The 20,770-nt window shown below is 46.2% G+C and overlaps 1 protein-coding gene across 1 annotated transcript in view; it reads right to left on the reverse strand.

Moving 5' to 3' along the window:
* Positions 1-10,467: 10,467 nt before the first annotated feature.
* Positions 10,468-20,770, reverse strand: part of LOC141173021 (N-formyl peptide receptor 2-like) — a 43,673-nt gene continuing 33,370 nt past the window's right edge. Inside the window, exon 3 of the mRNA XM_073657648.1 lies at positions 10,468-12,729. Coding sequence (XP_073513749.1) covers positions 11,772-12,729 — 958 coding nt within the window. The 3' untranslated portion in view covers positions 10,468-11,771. The remainder of the gene's footprint in view (positions 12,730-20,770) is intronic.

Raw genomic sequence — 20,770 nt, forward strand, 5'->3', positions numbered from 1 at the left:
ACATAGATGGGAGAGGTCTCTATGAATAGGAATTCCTAAGTATTTGATACCCTGTGAGGGCCAGGCAAAGGGAAAGTTGGACTGGATGGAATCCTATATGGATTTAGGGAGGGAGACATCGAGGGCCTCAGACTTCGCTGCATTGATTTTAAAATTTTACCATGTAACAAAGTGATCTATTTCAGCCATAACAGCAGGGATGGATATATGTGATTGAGTGATATATACTAGGACATCATCAGCAAATAGAGAGCACTTGTACTCGGTGCCTCCCACCTCAATCCACCTAATATTGGGGTTATGGCGAATTGATGAGAGCAGGTGCTCCGTCACTAGGATGTATAAGAGAGGGGACAGAGGACATCCCTGCCTTGTCCCATTGGTGATTGTGAAAGGTGATGAAAATGTTCTGACGCCCCCCCTGGGCCTTGGGACACCCGGAGCCGGACCCTTTTTGGTGGATGCTGGTGGTTGTAGTCTTCGTGGCGGCGATCCGGTTCCGTGGCTCAGGGCGGTCAAACCAGTGGCGGAACTATTTATGTGGTTTTGATGTTTAAATGTCCGACTACGCCACCCGTGGATTGCGGTCAGAGTGAACCGCCGCTACAGGGCAGACCGCTAAGGCTGGTGTTGTGGGTGCAGCAGAGCGTAGCATAACTCCCCACGGGAGGAGTATAGCCTCAGGGCAGTGTATGCGGAGGATGGGGATGATGGTGCAGGGCAGCAGCAGTAACAACACGGAGTCAGTGATGCAGTTCAGGGCCTTTACTCACAGTTCTTATTATCCAGACTACGTCTGCAGGTAACGGCTGCCCACGTCGTACTGTGCTCACCAGGTGAGGGGCTCAGACAACTCCCAGATAACTTTGGAGCGCTTCACAGGACCCCCTTTGTGTGTCCTTTGTCTGGCCTTTCTTACCAACACTTCTGTCCGGCTGCCTCGGGCCTCCTCTTGGTAAACTTGGCGCCAGTTTCCCTGACCCTATGTGGTGCCTTCCTAGCGGGTGGAGCAAGGGGCTGCGCCACATAAAATGTCAGAGCCTCCGGTTTCTAGCTGAGGGTCGTTTCCTGCCTCCACTAGTTCGGGGACCGGTCTCCCCCTTTGGCCTGACCCCTCCACGCAGGTGGATTCGGGCGTGCGGTGGCGACTCGCCCGTCCGCACCCCTGGGATCCCTTCATTCCTCGTTCCTGGAGCCTTCTCCGCTCCTCTTCCTTCCTTCTCCCTCTTGCAGGCCTGGGCCTCTGTTACTAGGCCCGCCTCCGGAGCAGAGCTCATGCAGAGCCCCTGCTCCCTGCCACTTCTGCTCAGACTTCTCTGCACTGAACTAAGATGGTGCCCACCTTTTATACTCCCTTCTCAATGCACCCAGGAACTGCTTCCTCCCTGCTCCTGCACTGCAGGGTTCCCCTTCCTCAGTGTTCCCTCCCCCCACTCCAGCCAGGGACAGGGACTGTTGTGCCCATCTCAGGGGCATATTGGTCGCCCTGCCCCACGGCAATGTGGTGTAATGCATGCAGGTGTCGGGTCCTGATCCACACTCCATCCTTATCTGAGAGTGAGATATCACACCTCTGGGTGAGGTGCAATACGTCTGTAGCAACCGAGCCCTCGGTGCTACAGTTCCATTTATCTTCAACCTAGGTGACGTATTGTGATACAGGGCCGTGATTTTGGCTATAAAAGGGTCCCCTAGACCCCTAAGCCAAGCTTTTTAAGAGAATCATATATGGCGTGCCAGGAGACTCTATGGAATGCTTTCTCAGCATCCAACGAGAGTATCTACTTACAAATTTTTAACTGCATCTAGCCCAGGAAATACTTTGTGCCTAGTAGCAGTGTCTGCTAGTCAGCGGATTATCCCGGCTGTTAAGCAAGCTACACCACCTGTAGTTTGGACACTTAATTTTTTCAAAGGAAATGCTTCGGGACCACGGGATACTTAGTGAAGAGCATCAGGAGGCACCCCAAGGCATAGGGGCTGGGACTGGCACTAGGATGCCTTTCGGTGGACAGCCGAGCTCGATCCTTATAAAAGCTTTTTAACTGCAGCAGCTTTAGTGGACGCTACTGGAGCTGGAATTACGCGGCTGCTGGCATGAGACTTGCCCTCCAATAGATCCTTGTAAATGGATTTAAAGTGTATTCATTCAAATTAGAGGGACAATTTAAATTAAAAAGCTTAGAGCTGCCTCCACCACAGGGGGGCTCTCTCGACCCACCAGCGGACAGGCACCAGTATTGGGAGAGGGGGGCTGGCCGTCAGGGTTCACCGCGGCTCTGGCACAAACCCGGCGACACGGAGGTGGCACGGGCAGGAGCGGACTGGCCGTCTCGGCTTCTCACTTTTTGGATTTTAGAAGGGCATGACATGCCTATATCTGTGTCTCCCCCTCCTTTTACTCCTCCACCTCTTTTCTTTTCGCATGACTATATGTACTTGTCACTTTTCCATGTGTTAGTTGTGTCTTCTGAGCAGTTTGTCAGCTTTTGGACACCTTTGAAGGTGTTTTCTATGTGTTTCTATGTGTTTTTGTTTGCCTGCCATTGGTTTTAACGGTGTTCGAAGGTGTTCGACGAACAGTTCGACGAACAGTTCGGCGAACACACGGGTGTTCGACGAACCGAACCGAACTCGAACACTACGGGGGTGGCTCAACACTAACTCTAACTGCGTATTAACATTAATTTTCATCATAACTGAGAAAAAATCCAGTTATGATTTTGGTGCACGAACAGTTATCGAACATCACCTCGAACAGCCGAATTTTTCTCAAATCGTTCGTGTTCGCCGAACGGCTCGAACACCGCCCAAAACAGCTCGAATTTGAGATTGGCGAACAGTTCGAGTCGAACAACGCTCATCTCTAATTGCCACTTTTAGAAGAAATTGTGTGACACATTTCGGCACCATTTTTACCCATTGCCCTGTGTGAAAATGTAAAATCTGAGGGTAAAACATTTTTTTGTGGTAAAAATTTAATTATGCTTTTTTCACTGTCCAATGGTACAAATTTAAAAATTAAAAAATACTCACTACTTCCCTAGATGAATTCCTTGAGAGGTGTAGTTTCCAAAATGGGGTCACTTGTGGGGGTTTCGGCATGTCAGCGACTCTTCAAATGTGACATGGTGTCTGCTGCCTATCCCAGCCAACATAGCGCTCCTTTCTCTTCCGAACCCTGCCGTACACCAAAGCAGTGGTTTTCCCCCACATATGGGGTATCGGCGTGTTCATGAGAAATTGCACAACAAATTTCATGGTGCAATTTATCCTGTTACCCTTATGATAATGCAAAATTCGGGAATGAAAAACATTTTTGTGGGAAAAATGTGAAAATTTTATTTTTATGGCTCAATATTATAAACTTCTGTGAAGCAGTTAGGGGTGCAAGGTGCTCACCACAAATCTAGATAAGTTCACTAAGGAGTCTAGTTTCCAAAATGGTGTCAATTGTGGGGGGTTTCTACTGTTTAGGAACATCAGGGGCTCTCCAAACGCAACATGGCGTCTGCTAATTATTCAGACAAATTTTGAATTCAAAAAGTCTAATGGCGCTCCTTCCCTTCCGAACCCTGCAGTGCGCCCAAACAGTGGTTTTCCCTCACATATGGGGTATCAGCGCGCTCAAGAGAAATTGCACAAAAAATTTAAGGGTCCATTTTTTCCTGTTAACCCTGTGAAAATAAAAAAAATTGGGTCTAAAGTAACATTTTTGTGAAAAAAGTTAAATGTTAATTTTTTTCTTCCACATTCCAAAAATTCCTGTGAAGCACCTGAAGGGTTAATAAAGTTCTTGAATGTGGTTTTGAGCACCTTGAGGGGTGCAGTTTTTAGAATGGTGTCACTTTTGGGTATTTTCTGTCATAAAGACCCCTCAAAGTGACTTCAAATATGTTGTGGTCCCTAAAAAAATGTTTTTGTAAATTTTGTTGGAAAAATGAGAAATCGCTGGTCAACTTTTAACCCTTATAGCTCCCTAACAAAAAAAAATTTTGGTTCCAAAATTGTGCTGATGTAAAGTATCATGAAGTACAATATGTCATGAAAAAACAGTCTCAGAATCAGGGGAATCCGTTGAAGCGTTCCAGAGTAATTGCTTCATAAAGTGACAGTGGTCAGAATTGAAAAAATTGGCCCGGTCACGAAGGCAAAAATAGGCTCTGGCGCGAAGTGGTTAAAGTATACTCTGCACCCCATCTTGACTGAAAAAAACAGAAATGTAGAAATGTTTGCAAATTTATTAAAAAAGAAAAACTGAAATATCACATGGTCATAAGTATTCAGAACCTTTGCTCAGACACTCATTTTTTAGTCACATGCTGTTCATTTCCTTGTGATCCTCCTTGAGATGATTTTACTCCTTCATTGGAGTCCAGCTGTCTTTAATTAAACTGATAGGACTTGATTTGGAAAGGCACACACCTGTCTGTATAAGACCTCACAGATCACAGTGCATGTCAGACCAAATGAGATTCATGAAACTGCCCAAAGAGCTCAGAGATAGAATTGTGGCAAAGCACATATCTGGCCAAGGTTTCAAAATAATTTCTGCATTGCTCAAGGTTCCTAAGAGCACAGTGGCCTCCATAATCCTTAAATGGAAGAAGTTTGGGTCCACCAGAAGTCTTCCTAGACCGGGCCGTCCAGCCAAACTGAGCAATCATGGGAGAAGAGCCTTGGTGAGAGAGGTAAAGAAAAACCCCAAGATCACTGTGGCTGAGCTCTAGAGATGCAGTAGAGAGATGGGAGAAAGTTCCACAAAGTCAACTATCACTGCAGCCCTCCACCAGTCGGGCCTTTATGGCAGAATAGCCCAATGGAAGCCTCTCCTCAGTGCAAGACATACAGTAAGAAAGCATAGTGTTTGCTCAAAAACACATGAAGAACTCCCACACTATGAGAAATAAGATTCTCTGGTCTGATGAGACAAAGATAGAACTTTTTGGTGATAATTCTAAGCGGTATGTGTGGTGAAAACCAGGCACTGCTCATCACTTGCCCAATACAATCCCAACAGTGAAACATGGTGGTGGCAGCATCATGATATGGGGGTGTTTTTCAGCTACAGGGACAGGATGACTGGTTGCAATTGAAGTGAACATGAATGCAGCCAAGTACAGATATATACTGGATGAAAACCTACTCCAGAGTGCTATGGACCTCAAACTTGGTGGAAGATTCACCTTACAACAAGACAATGACCCTAAGCACACAGCTAAAATAACAAAGGAGTGGTTTCAGAACAACTCTGTGACCTTTCTTGACTGGCTCAGCCAGAGCTCTAACCTAAACCCAATCAAGCAACTCTGGAGGCACCTGAAAATGTCTGTCCACCAATGTTCTCCGTCTAACCTGACGGAACTGGAGAGGATCTGCAAGGAAGAATGGCAGAGGATCCCCAAATCCAGGTATGAAAAACTTGTTGCATCATTCCCAAGAAGACTCATGGCTGTACTAGCTCAAAAGGGAGCTTCTACTCAATACTAAGCAAAGGGTCTGAATACTTATGACCATGTGATAATATGGTTTTTCTTCTTTAATAAATTTGTAAACATTTCTCATACTTTGCACTGATGAGGGCGAGCAGCCCGAAACACCGTGTCTGCAAATTGAGATTCTGATTAGGCTTTTATCCTAAGTCATATTGCACGACTCGTTAAAGGGTTGATTGTGACATGTAGGATTGCTACTTCCAATAGGTGGCGCTATAGAGAACAAGTCCTCTTTTTCTCTGAAGAGGCAATTTGCATATTAAATTTCCCAGAGGAGCACTGCATGGCGAATAAGCCTCCTTACCTTGTCGTGCCAGAGCTCGTGTGTCACTCTCCATAAGGAGAAACGCTACCCCTTAGACCTCAGTCCAGAGCCTCTCACCTAGCCAAATCAGTTCTCATACTTTGCACTGATGAGGGCCAACAGCCCAAACACCATGTCTGCAAATTGAGATTCTGATTTGGCTTTTATCCTAAGTCATATTGCACGACTCGTAAAAGGTTGATTGTGACTTGTAGGATTGCTACTTCCAATAGGTGGCGCTATAGACTATAAGTCCTCTTTTTCTCTGAAGAGGCAATTTGCATATGAACATTTCTACATTTCTGTGTTTTTTTCCAGTCAAGATGGGGTGCAGAGTGTACTTTAATGAGAAAAAAAATTAACTTTTTAGAATTTACCAAATGGCTGCAATAAAACAAAGAGTGAAAAATTTAAAGGGGTCTAAATACCCACTGTATTATAGTATCCCAGTATACAGAAAAAGTGCAAGAGTGCTTAATTATACAGGTATATACCAGGTGAAAAGATCACAATATTTAAATATAGCTCAGATGACTCATCCTAAAGCTCAGAGGAAAATCTGTATAACAAAACTGCCGTAATCAGCATCCTAATTATCCCACTACACATGTCAGAACAAAAGGCAGGTGAGCAATGTGATTTTGCACATGCACAGTGATGATTGAAGTCACCGTTGCCATCTTGGAAAAGGTTAGTAAGCGCTTTGCCCACGCCTGAACTTATTCAATAGTATGAGACAGATGTGAAATGACATCTCAGTGTGTGAAGGAAGCCAGATATGGATTGCTGCACATTAGATGTTGTTGAAAATGCCATTTTGCTAAAGGGCAAATGTACTGGCATTAGCAGCACCACTCTATAGATAGGCAGGAACGATCCCAAGCTGCAAGGCAAATATTGGAATAACCCAAGAGAATACCTGGGAACCCCCAAGTAGCTTTGACTTATACAACTGAGATTAAAGTATATATGATGAGGGCTGGCTGGATCTAATTAAAGACATAGCACTCAACTCAAAATCCATAAAGGGTACACATTATCTAGAGAAACTGAGCATATAGGGATCAATTCTACAACCCCTGGCAAAAATAATGGAATCAGAGGGCTCAGAGGATGTTCATTCATTGTTTAGTGTTGTTGAAAAAAGGCAGATCACAGACATGGCACAAAACTAAAGTCATTTCAAATGGCAACTTTAGGGCTTTAAGAAACACTAAAAGAAATCAAGATTAAAAATGTGGTACTCAGTAAGGGTAATTTTTTTCAGACCAAGCAGAGGGAAAAAAATATGGAATCACTCAATTCTGAGGAAAGAATTATGGAATCACCCTGTAAATTTTCATTTCCAAAACTAACGCTTGCATCAAATTAGATCTGCTTGATAGTCTGCATCTAAAAAGGAGTGATCACACCCTGGAGAGCTGTTGCACCAAGTGGACTGACATGAATCATGGCTCCAACACGAGAGAAGTCAATTGAAACAAAGGAGAGGATTATCAAACTCTTAAAAGAAGGTAAATCATAACGCAATGTTGCAAAAGATGTTGGTTGTTCACAGTCACCTGTGTCTAAAATCTGTACCAAATACAAACAAGATGGGAAGGTTGTTAATGTCAAACATACTGGTAGACCAAGGAAGATATCAAAGCATCAAGACCGGAAACTTAAAGCAATATGTCTCTAAAACAGGAAATGCACAACAAAACAAATGAGGAACGAATAGGAGGAAACTGTGACCGAACTGTAAGAAACCGCCTAAAGGAAAAGGGATTTACATACAGAAAAGCTAAACATAAGCCATCATTAACACCTAAAAAGAGAAAAACAAGGTTACAATGGGCTAAGGAAAAGCAATCGTGGACTGTGGATGACTGGATGAAAGTCATATTTAATGATGAATTGCAAATCTTCTTTAAGCAAAGTGATGATGCTGGAACTTTTGTTTGGTGCCGTTCCAATGAGATTTATAAAGATGACTGCATGAAGAGAACATGCACATTTCCACAGTCAATGATGATATGGGGCTGTGCATGTCATGTAAAGGCACTGGGGAGATGGCTGTCATTACATCTGCAATAAATGCCCAAGTTTACATTGATATTTTGGACAGTTTTCTTATCCCATCAATTGAAAGGGTGTTTAGGGATGATGACAACATTTTTCAAGATGATAATGCATCCTGCCATAGAGCAAAAAACTGTGAAAACATTCCTTGAAAGAAGACACACAAGGTCAATGTCATGGCCTGCAAATAGTCCAGATCTCAATCCAATTGAAAATCTTTGGTGGAAGTTGAAGAAAATGGTCCATGACAAGGCTGCAACCTGCAAAGCTGATCTGGCAATAGTAATCAGAGAAAGTTGGAGCCAGATTGATGAAGAGTACTGTTTGTCACTCATTAAGTCCATGCCTCAGAGACTGCAAGCTGTTATTAAAGACAAAGGTGGTGCAACAAAATACTAGTGATGTATTGGAGTGTTCTTTTGTGTGTTTGTTTTTCATGATTCCATATTTTTTTCCTCAGAATTGAGTGATTCCATATTTTTTTCCCTCTGCTTGGTGTGAAAAAAATTACCCTTACTGAGTACCACATTTTTAATCTTGATTTCTTTTAGTGTTTCTTAAAGCCTTAAAGTTGCCATTTGAAATGACTTGAGTTTTGTGCCATGCCTGTGATCTGCTTTTTTTCAACAATGTTAAACAACTGAATGAACATCCTCCGAGCCCAGTGATTCCATATTTTTTGCCAGGGGTTGTAATAGCCAAAAGTGAAAACAGTGATATACACGGTGGCTCAGCGGTTAGCTCTGCAGCCTTGCAGCGCTGGGGTCCCAGGTTGAAATCCCACCATGGACACCATCTGCAAGGAGTTTGTATGTTCTCCCTGTGTTTGTGTGGGTTTTCTCTGGGTTCTGCAGTTTCCTCCCACATTCCAAAGACATACTGATAGGGAATCTAGATTGCGAACCCCAATGGGGACAATACACATAATGTCTGTAAAGCGCTGTGGAATTAATGGCGCTATATAAGTAAGTAAAATAAATAAATAAATATACATCCAAAACAGCACTTGCCAGTCCAATCCAAGTATTAACCTGGCCCAAACCTCCTTAGCTTCCTAGATCAGATGAGATCGGGCATTTTCAAGGTGATGTGGCCATAAATAAAATATATTACATAGAATATTTTATTGACAAGCAGTACATTTTGAAAGAATAATGTTCCTTGTATAAGTTGAGTCATCAGAATAATATGTGATGTCCAGTGTACAATAAATATTTATAGAGAAGAATAGATAATTAATAATTTTTAGGGTTATTATAATCACTTAACATACACTGCAGCACTCACAATAAGGGATACTAGTGTGATAAGGACAGGAAAGCATTTCATTATAGGATACAATTAATTTTACACTCCACATTGAGGCCATTGGATCTCAAAGTACTCAATTTCAAAAATACACAACAAATTGCACTTTTATCTCATTTTGGCTGCTTACGCCGTTTTTCTGGAGGATATGTTTAATTGTGGAATGGCTTTATACTTACCCCATTGATTGATTGTCTGAAAACTTATCAGAGTTTCAGTCACAGGAGCGGCGCCGGTTCAGTCCCCCATCTGAGAATACAGAGTGGTGCTCTAGCTGCGACGGGGGCGCGGTTACACACATAGTACAAAATACCCCAAAAGCATAATGCTGGCTGGCACATCAGCACCACAGCCAAGTGTGTGCCGCCACTAGGAAATCACTCCAGTCAACATGAAAAAAGCAAAAGATGAGGAGTTTTAAGGTTTTTTGATAAAATTAAATAACTTTATTAAATACGTGAAAAATCTACAATACAAACAAATATAAAAAGGACACTTTTAGGTGTAAAGGAGAGCTAGGACAGCAGTAGTAACAAGGTCGTCAGAATTCAGGGGGCTGGTCAGGCTAAATGGAAGATAGTAATGACAAATGTAAAGTTTCACAAAAGAAAACACTGAACCCAGACATTAACGGATGGCCGAGGGCTCCTTAGACCAAGTGGTATACATATATCAGAGAAGGAATTGGGGGAGCAAATGGCCAAATAAGTAAAAAGAACCAGTGAAACAGCATCCAATAGATAATAGAGCTCAGTTACATTAGCTCAGACCAGAAACACTCACCCTGAAAAAACAGGACGCCCAAGGAGTGCTAAGTAGAAAAGGCACCACTTCCCAACGCGCGTTTCGCGTGGAGCGTATTCGGCTTTATCCCTTGATAAAGCTGAATGCACTTCACGCGAAACGCGTTTTGAGAGGAGCCTTTTCTACTTAGCACTGCTTAGGCTTCCTGTTTTTTCAGGGTGAGTGTTTCTGGTCTGAGCTAATGTAACTGAGTTCTATTATCTATTGGATTCTGTTTCACAGGTCCTTTTTACTTATTTGGCCATTTGCTCCCCCAATTCCTTCTCTGATATATGTATAACACTTGGTCTAAGGAGCCCTCGGCCATCTGTTAATGTCTGGATTCTGTATTCTCTTTTGTGAATCTTTACATTTGCAACTACTACCTTCCATTTAACCTGACCAGCCCCCTGAATTCTGGCGCCCTTCTTACTACTGCTGTCCTGTCTTAGCTCTCCTTTACACATAAAAGTGTCCTTATTATACTTGTTTGTATTGTAGATTTTTCATGTATTTAATAAAGTTGTTTAATTTTATAAAAAAAACTTAAAACTCCTCATCTTTTGCTCTTTTCATGTGGTAACACACACAATTTCTCAAAACATTATATACATTTCAAAATATTCAAAATCATGGGAAAACCTAAGCTTTAGGAAATTGGATTCACACTCGATCCGCCTCAGATTAATACACTCATCTTTCATTTACATAGTTGCAATGACCAGAAAGACCATGTCTGGTCACTTTTATTTCTCAATGAATGAGAAATATGGTGGAATTGTAATTTTTTTTTTCACCCATTTCACTTTGCTTCGATTTTTTTCACCCAGTTTTAAAGCACATTACTTGGTAATATGAAGGGTGTCTTTCAAAACTAAAACTCATCCTGCAAAAATCAATCCCTTATCAGGCTGTGTTGATGGAAAAATTAAAATGTTATGGATCTTGGAATGAGAGGAAAAAGGAAGAAAGCAAAAAAAAAAAAAATGGCCAAGTCTCCATAGTCTCACAATAGATAGCAGGAATATGATGCACATCTTCTTATCTTCACAGCATAGACAATTGCCTTCAGATGACCCCAAAGATAAAAGTCTAAGGGGGTCAGATCGAGAGACCTTGGTGGCCATTCAACTGGCCCATGATGACCAATCCACTTTCCAGGAAACTGTTCATGTAGGAATGCTTGGACCTGACACCGATAATGTGGTGGTGCACCATCTTGTTGGAAAAAGTCAGGGAACGTTCCATCTTCAGTGCATAAAGAGGGCAATACATCATCATGTAGCAATTTCAGATACCAGTCGCATTGAGGTTTTCATTGATCATGAATGACCCCACTATCTTTGTACCCCATATACCACACCATACCATCAAGATACGAGATGTGCAGCATCTGAAACAACGGATACTGGAAGCCTGTTCTAGCATTTCTTCTGCGGTGTTGCTATCAGTGTGTCAAGAGTGGGAGAAGAAGGTTGCATTGACAGTCCAACACAATGGGCAGCACTTTGAACCAATTTTATAAGTGGTCATAATCTTGTTAAAAACTCATGAAAGAATAAAGTTACGTTAAAACCAAGCACACCATTGTTTTTCTTATTAAATTCTCAATAACGTTGATGTGTCTCATGACCCTCTTCCCATTGAAAAAATGGGTTGGATCCAAAATGGCCGACTTCAAAATGGCCGCCATGGTCATCACCTATCTGGAAAAGTTTCCCCCTCCCATATACTAATGTGCCACAAATAGGAAGTTGAAATCACCAACCATTCCCTTTTAATTTAGGTGTATCCATATAAATGGCCCACCCTATACATTACACATCAGTTGTGCGAGTATTTCCTGTATCTTCTCGTTCTCTGCTCAGGTCATTAGGATGTTCACCTAAGGCTCTTTCTAGTCTTGAGGGGATGGATCTGAAGAAACCTTGTTGGAAATCAGGTGACATAAAAACATAAATGATTGGATTCATGCAACTGTTAACAAAGGCCAGGATGATAACAATAGTGTGTACTATATAATATTGAAAGTCATGCAGTTTATCCCGGCCTGTTAGTGGCCAAATATAATATGGAAACCAGCAGATGAAGAAACACAATATAACAGCAGTGATGATCCTGGAGGATCTCTGAGATCTCAGGGATCTCTTACTTTTTCTAAGTTTGTAGAAAATGGTAACATAACTGGTGAAGATGATGAGAAAAGGGATCACACACATTATGACTAGTCTGATCATTTGAATTGGCTGATATAAGTAAGGGTTATAATGATTAATGGAAAATGAAAATAAACACCATTCATCTATACCACCTACATGGAATCCATATACATAAAACACTAAACCAGCTACAATTAAGCTCAATCCCCAAATGATCGCTGCAGAGATTCTTACCAGTTTACAAGTTCTATGAACTTTGGCCCAAATTGGCCACAGGACGGATACACAGCGGTCAATACTCATGGCCGTCAGGAGAAGAACACTAGAGCTCATGTTAAGATTAAACAGAAACATGTTCAAAATGCAATGTGATACATTTAAGTATAATACATTCCAGTTAATAATTCTCAGAGGGAGAGAAGCACAACACAGGAAGTCCGCGATGGCTAGGTGGAGAAACCACATGGCACTGATTGTGTTCTTCATCCTGAATCCGGCAATCCAGATGACTAATCCATTTCCGATAATCCCCAAAGCAAAAACAATGCTGAATAAGGTAATAACTGTCTTCTGTGTAATGCTATCGCCATAATGGTCATAGAAATTGTCATGTGACCTGAGAAGACAGGAAAGTTTAGACATTATGGAAATGAAGGATTTGTTTGATATATTTCTACCATGTCTAAAGGAGACTTCCAGGTTTTTTCTTTGTAGATCAGTGTGCTTTAGTGAATATAAAGGGGTGTGGCTGCCCTTTGTCTGAGCTGAAAGGTTCATTCTGCCTCACGTCTATGCTTATACTAGGGATTCAGTCTCTCTGCCCTTATCCATATGTATGTCACTTGACAAATGATAAGGTTTTTAATATTAGAGTTAGGACTGTCCCATAAGGGTTGCCTTGATGTGGCAGGATAGCTTTTACATTATTTTGATCAAAATTATGTTAACTAAATACCATTTATTATTTATTGTTATTTTTGCACTGTGCAATCTATCCATTTACTTCCAGTTATTTGGGTATTTTGCTTGTATTTGGTTTTTCTCTGTCTAGTGGCCTTGTGTGAACATGCATTTACATTTTTGCATGCACATCAATTTACGTTTCAGTTCAGACTTCCAGGTTTTTTCCATGTCTAAAGTAGAGTACATTGCTGACATAAAACTAGGAACACCCTAAGAAGCTAGAGGTCAAACCATCATGTTCCTCCATTCTAGAACAGGAGGTCACTGAACTCATTTCTTCTTTTCTTTTATTTCTTTTACTCACTTATACAGCACCATTAATTCAACAGCACATTACAGACACTATAGGCTCTGTCCCCATTGGGGCTCACAATCTAAATTCCCTAAGAGTATATCTTAGAAAAATGTGGGAGGAAACCTGAGGACCCAGAAGAATCCCACACAAACACAGGGAGAACATACAAACTCCTTGCAGATGTTGTCCTTTGTCGTATTTGAACCCAGGAACCTAGCGCTGCAAGGCTGCAGGGCTATCTAGTGATGGGCGAACCCGTGACTGTTTGGGTTCGGCTAATTGAGCCAAAAGCCGAACAGTTTTTTAAAAGTTCAGGTTCGGGTACCAGAGCAGTGCCCGAACCCTGAACACTGACCCCATTCATGTGAATCGGGAACCGAATATCCCTTGTTTCCCACGCTGCCACTTGCGTGACAGCGCAGGAAACACAGGCTCTGTGTAACGGGTCTGGGAGGCGGAACCTCTGAGCTACTATACAAGGGGGCAGTCCTTGTAAGGGAGCGGGTGGCGACCAGGGAAGACGGGCAGGAGGTCACAGCAGGTGACCGGGACAGTCTCTGAGTGAACGGGCTGGAGGTCACGGCAAGTGACCGGGGCAGTCTCTGAATGTACGGGCAGATGGTCACGGCAAGTGACCGGGGCAGTCTCTGGATGAACGGGCAGATGGTCACGGCAAGTGACCGGGGCAGTCTCTGGATGAACGGGCAGATGAGCGCTCCCAGGTGAGCGGGCAGAAGTCTCTGGACAGGAGGGTGGTCACAGCACGTGACGGCAGAGCCTCCAGGTAGGCTAGCAGACTGGCAACAGATGAGTGCTCCCAGGTGAGCGAGCAGGAGTCACTGGACAGGCAGGTGGTCACAGCACGTGACGGCGGAGCCTCCAGGTAGACTAGCAGGCAGGTAGCTGGTGTGTGCTCCCAGGTGAGCGGGCAAGCTGGTCCATAGACAGACTGACAGGAGATGGAAGGCAGACCGTCAGACCTCAGGCAAGCAGGCAGGTGGCTGATGTGCGCTCCCAGGTGAGCAGGCAGGCTGGTCCTTAGACAGACTGACAGGAGTAGTAAGGCAGACCATCGGACCTCAGACTAGCAGGCAGGTAGCAGATAATCAGGCAGGAATCTGGCAGGTAACTGGCAGGTAACTGGCAACGGGACCTGAGGGCTGAAGCAGAGTAGTGAACAGTGCAACAACATTGCTCGGGCACCTCCATTTTGGAGGAGGTGCCTTAAATATCGTGAAGTCCTCCGGCCATTGGCTGGGGACTCCTTAGGACGGCGCGCGCGGCCCCTTTAAGAGGGAGGGAGAGCGCGCGCGCGCGCCCTAAGCACAGTGGACGGGAAGGAGCACGCGATGCCAGCAGAGCGGGAGGAGGACGCCGGGCACGGAACAGGGAGGTGAGGGGAACAGCGTCCCTGCCTAGCAGAGGGCAGGGACGCCGGCGCTACAGTACCCCCCCTTTAGGCCCCCCCTTTTTTAGGCCAGACAGAAATTTAGCTAGGATAAGAGGGGCATGGATGTTCTCCCGGGGCTCCCACGTTCTCTCCTCAGGACCAAACCCCCTCCAATCTACTAGAAAAAAGGTCTTTCCTCTTACCATTTTGGTGGCAAGAATGTTCTCTACCTCAAACTCGTCCTCAGCAGAAACCGGAGCAGGAGGCGTACCTGTAGACTTGGAAAAAGAGTTAAGTACCACAGGTTTGAGGAGAGATACATGGAAGGAGTTAGGGATCCGTAAGTTGGCCGGGAGTTTTAATTTATAGGCCACCGGTTTGATCTGACTGATGACCTCCAGAGGACCGATGAACCGAGGCCCTAACTTGTAAGAAGGTATCTTGAGTCGGACATATTTAGACAAGAGCCAGACTTTATCTCCAGGATGAAATTGTGGAGGATCCAGGCGTTTTTTGTCAGCGTGTCTTTTCATCCGTTCGGACGACTGGAGGAGTGCGGATCGGGTACTCTCCCAAATGGAGGAAAATTTGCTAACGAGAGATTCCGCAGCCGGGTTGTCCACAGAGGTGGAGACAGGAAAAGGAATCTGAGGATGCTGACCGAAGACTACAAAAAACGGGGATTTGGAAGAGGCTTCGCTCTCGTGATTGTTATAGGAGAACTCGGCCCATGGTAGGAGATCCACCCAGTCAGAATGATGGGCATTAACGAAGTGCCGGAGGTAACTGGTCAGGTTCTGATTGATCCGCTCCACTTGACCATTAGACTGAGGGTGGTAAGCGGAAGAGAAGTCCAGGGTGACGTCTAGCAGTTTACAAGTGGCTCTCCAGAAACGTGAGGTGAACTGTACCCCACGATCCGACACGATGTGGAGGGGCAGGCCATGAAGACGGAAGATGTGGCGGATAAAGTCTTTAGCCAGCTCGGGTGCAGACGGGAGACCAGGCAGGGGAATAAAGTGAGCCATCTTGGAAAAGCGGTCAGCGACCACCCAAATGACCGTACAACCAGCAGAGACGGGGAGATCAGTTATGAAGTCCATAGCAATATGCTGCCAGGGGGCAGCAGGCACAGGAAGCGGAAGAAGGCGACCGGCTGGCAGGTGTCTCGGGACTTTGTTGCGGGCGCAGGACACACAGGCAGAAACAAAGTCTATTACGTCCTTGTGCAGGGTAGGCCACCAGTAGTGCCGGGCAATAAGCTGGAGGGTCTTTTTCTGACCGGCGTGGCCAGCTAGTTTAGACGAGTGACCCCAGTGTAGGATCTTCTCCCGATCAGGTACTGATACGAACGTCTTACCGGGAGGGAGACGATTTAGGCTCACGGGAGCCACCTGCATTACTCTGGCGGGATGGATGATATGTTTAGGTTCTTCCTCGAGATCGGACACCAGAAAGGATCGGGACAAGGCATCTGCTTTGACGTTTTTGTCAGCCGGGCGAAAATGAAGAACAAAATCAAAGCGAGCAAAAAACAAGGACCACCGGGCTTGGCGCGGGTTAAGTCTCTGGGCATGCTGGAGGTAAGACAAGTTCTTGTGGTCTGTGTAAATTATTACCAGGTGAAGAGCCCCCTCGAGTAGGTAACGCCACTCCTCCAATGCCAGTTTGATGGCCAATAACTCTCAGTCTCCTATGGAGTAGTTGCGCTCAGAAGAGGAGAAGAGTTTGGAGAAGAAGCCACAAGTTACCATTCTCCCGGAAGATGATTTTTGAGTAAGTACCGCTCCGGCTCCAGAGGAGGAGGCGTCAACTTCCAGGAAGAACTGCTTGTTGCCTTCCGGGCGATGCAGCACCGGGGCGGAAGAGAAGGCCTGTTTTAGGGAAAGAAAGGCCTCCTCTGCTTCGGGCGGCCACTCTTTGGGATTAGTGCCCTTACGGGTGAGCGCGGAAATTGGGGCAGTCCGGGAAGAGAAGTGTGGTATGAAGAGGCGGTAGTAGTTGGCAAAGCCCAGGAATCGCTGAATGGCCTTCAACCCCTCCGGTCGAGGCCATTTCTCGATGGCAGACAGTTTCTCTGGATCCATTCGTAGGCCGGTCTGAGAAATAATGTAGCCCAAAAACGGAAGCGAGGTCTGCTCAAAGAGGCATTTCTCATATTTAGCGAAGAGGTGATTCTGCCTGAGCCTGAGCAGAACCTGACGAACGTCCCTCCGGTGAGTCTGGAGATCCGGAGAGAAGACCAAGATGTCATCCAGGTACACCACTACGCAGGAGTAGAGAAGGTCCCGGAAGATGTCATTGACCAACTCTTGAAAGACGGCAGGAGCGTTACAGAGACCAAAGGGCATTACCAGATATTCATAGTGGCCGTCCCGGGTGTTGAATGCCGTCTTCGATTCATCCCCCTGACGGATACGAACCAGGTTGTACGCCCCACGGAGGTCCAGTTTGGTGAAGATTCTAGCCCCCCTCAGACGATCAAATAACTCCGGAATGAGCGGAAGGGGGTACTTATTCTTCACCGTGATCTGGTTAAGGCCTCTATAGTCTATACAGGGACGGAGAGAGCCGTCCTTCTTTTTGACGAAAAAGAAGCCTGCTCCCGCCGGGGAGGTAGATTTCCGGATGAATCCCCTGGCCAGATTCTCCTCAATATATTCGGACATCGACCGGGTCTCAGCAGTGGATAAAGGATAAATACGCCCACGGGGAGGAGTAGTACCAGGTAACAGGTCGATAGGGCAGTCGTATGGTCTATGAGGAGGTAGTGTCTCTGCTTCCTTTTTATTAAAGACATCAGCATAAGACCAATAAGGAATCGGAAGTCCAGGTAGATTAGCTGGGGTAGGAGAAGGACGGACGGGATGGACGGGAACCAGACAGGTATTATGGCAGTCCTGTCCCCAGCGAAGGACTTCTCCGGTCTGCCAGTCAAGCACGGGTGCATGTCTCTGGAGCCAAGGTAGGCCTAGCAAGAGGGCGTGAGAGAGTCCAGGCAGAACATGAAAGGAGATACTCTCAGAATGCAGCATTCCCACCTGCAGAGTAATGGATTCGGTGATGAGTTGGATGGGGCGTGGTAAGAGACCCCCATCCACGGCAGCAACAGACAAGGGCACAGCCAGAGGTTTCGTGGGGATGCGGTATTTCTCTACCAGGGACTGTGAAATAAGATTCCCGGCTGCTCCAGAGTCAAGTTGGGCTAGTTCGAAATAACGGTTCTCCCCGCAGACGATTGAGACTGACAGCAGCAGAGATGGAGAGGATTTATTCTTGTCTAGGTTGACCTCTCTGAGCGAACCTAGACACAGGCGTTTCCCGACCTCTCCGGGCAGGCACGGATCCGGTGCTCCCTACTGCCACAGTAGAAGCAGCTCCCTTCGGCACGGCGTAAGTCCTGACGGGTTTTGACCATCTTGGTCTGGTCAACCTGCATAGACTCAGGAGAGTGTACCTGGGTAGAGACGGAGGGAGTGACGGGTTTCTGAAAAGTAGGAGCTAGACGTGGAAACCTCCTCTCACGGGTGACCTCTTTGGCACGCTCCTGGAACCGTAGGTCAATCCGGGTGGCAAGAGTTATTAGGTCATCGAGAGTGGTAGGAATTTCCCGACCGGCAAGTTCATCTTTAATACGGCCGGACAGACCCTCCCAGAAGACGGATACCAGAGCGTCGTTATCCCAGACCAGCTCCGAGGCAAGGGTACGGAACCGTATGGCATATTGGCCCACGGTGAGACTTCCCTGACGGAGGCGTAGCAGTGATGATGCGGATGAGGTCTTCCGTCCGGGTTCGTCGAAGACTTTCCGGAAAGCCGTGAGAAAAGCAGGCAAGTTGGACACCAGGGGGTCTCCTCTCTCCCATAGAGGATTTAGCCAGGCCAGGGCCTCCCTGGTGAGATGGGACATGATGAATGCAATTTTGGCCCGGTCGGAGTTAAACTGGTGGGACAATAGTTCAAAGTGCAGGGTGCACTGATTTATGAAGCCCCGAGCCTGGGCGGAGTCGCCTCCGAAGCGAGGAGGTGCAGAAAGCCGGGGTCCGGGGTAGGATACCATGGTATTAGTGGGCAGCGGAGCTGCCGGATTGCGAGACATGGCACTGGCGGAGGTTGCTGGTGGAGCAGTCAGAGTGTCCAGGCGAGTATTGACATTCCGCAGGTGACCCAGGATGGACTCCTGTTGGGACCTTTGACGGGACAGTTCATGACACAGGTCCGAGAGCGAGGGAGCTTGGGTGCCACCGGGTTCCATGGCCCGAGCAAACTGTAACGGGTCTGGGAGGCGGAACCTCTGAGCTACTATACAAGGGGGCAGTCCTTGTAAGGGAGCGGGTGGCGACCAGGGAAGATGGGCAGGAGGTCACAGCAGGTGACCGGGACAGTCTCTGAGTGAACGGGCTGGAGGTCACGGCAATTGACCGGGGCAGTCTCTGAATGTACAGGCAGATGGTCACGGCAAGTGACCGGGGCAGTCTCTGGATGAACGGGCAGATGGTCACGGCAAGTGACCGGGGCAGTCTCTGGATGAACGGGCAGATGAGCGCTCCCAGGTGAGCGGGCAGAAGTCTCTGGACAGGAGGGTGGTCACAGCACGTGACGGCAGAGCCTCCAGGTAGGCTAGCAGACTGGCAACAGATGAGCGCTCCCAGGTGAGCGAGCAGGAGTCACTGGACAGGCAGGTGGTCACAGCACGTGACGGCGGAGCCTCCAGGTAGACTAGCAGGCAGGTAGCTGGTGTGTGCTCCCAGGTGAGCGGGCAAGCTGGTCCATAGACAGACTGACAGGAGATGGAAGGCAGACCGTCGGACCTCAGTCAAGCAGGCAGGTGGCTGATGTGCGCTCCCAGGTGAGCGGGCAGGCTGGTCCTTAGACAGACTGACAGGAGTAGTAAGGCAGACCGTCGGACCTCAGACTAGCAGGCAGGTAGCAGATAATCAGGCAGGAATCTGGCAGGTAACTGGCAGGTAACTGGCAACGGGACCTGAGGGCTGAAGCAGAGTAGTGAACAGTGCAACAACATTGCTCGGGCACCTCCATTTTGGAGGAGGTGCCTTAAATATGGTGAAGTCCTCCGGCCATTGGCCGGGGACTCCTTAGGACGGCGCGTGCGGCCCCTTTAAGAGGGAGGGAGAGCGCGCGCGCGCGCCCTAAGCACAGTGGACGGGAAGGAGCGTGCGCTGCCAGCAGAGCGGGAGGAGGACGCCGGGCACGGAACAGGGAGGTGAGGGGAACAGCGTCCCTGCCTAGCAGAGGGCAGGGACGCCGGCGCTACACTCTGATTGGCGGTAATAGCATTCTTGTGGTCAGAGCGCTGTGGCATTATGCTGACAGGTGTCACCATGATCCCTCAACTGTGACAGTGACCCACGGTAAATAGCTTACAGCGAGTCACAGGCACCGGCTGATGGTACTACTACCACAAATAAAAAATGAAAAAACACCATATACTCACCTTACAGCTAATCCCAGAAGCCCATGATCACCTATAATAAAGTTAAAATAATAAAGAAACCTCATCCACACCTGTTCGCCGCAGTCCAAATAGCGAGGGTCCCACAAAGATCACATGAATAGAATGGCCACATCAGAAAATGTCACCGCTCTATTCAGCAACCGGCAATACACTGACTCAGTGTATTGCCGGCAAATGAGGTCAGCACAAGTCCAGTGATTATTTTCCCATGCTTGCAATGAGTTGAAATGAGTGTTTGCGTGGGTTTCTTCTGGGTTCTCCAGTTTGTCTGATTTATACGCTAGTGTGAGCGAACCCTAAATTTAAAAAAATATTGCCAGCAGATCCTTGACATGAGAAGACACATGCCAGGACTTTGCATGCCACTCCTGCTTTGTGTCATTGCTTTTCACTATCTAATAGATTAAGATCAGAAATGGAACAGTCTCCTCCACTAATCCTCTAATAACATTTAAAATTCACTTATTTTTATTTATGTGTTAATAATAATCACAAAAGCACAATAAATTATAATGTAATTGACTTCTTCTTAA

The sequence above is a fragment of the Phyllobates terribilis genome, unplaced genomic scaffold (assembly GCF_046119375.1).
Source record: "Phyllobates terribilis strain yellow unplaced genomic scaffold, ASM4611937v1 Scaffold_12__6_contigs__length_324123572, whole genome shotgun sequence".
NCBI classification, from domain to species: Eukaryota; Metazoa; Chordata; class Amphibia; order Anura; family Dendrobatidae; genus Phyllobates; species Phyllobates terribilis.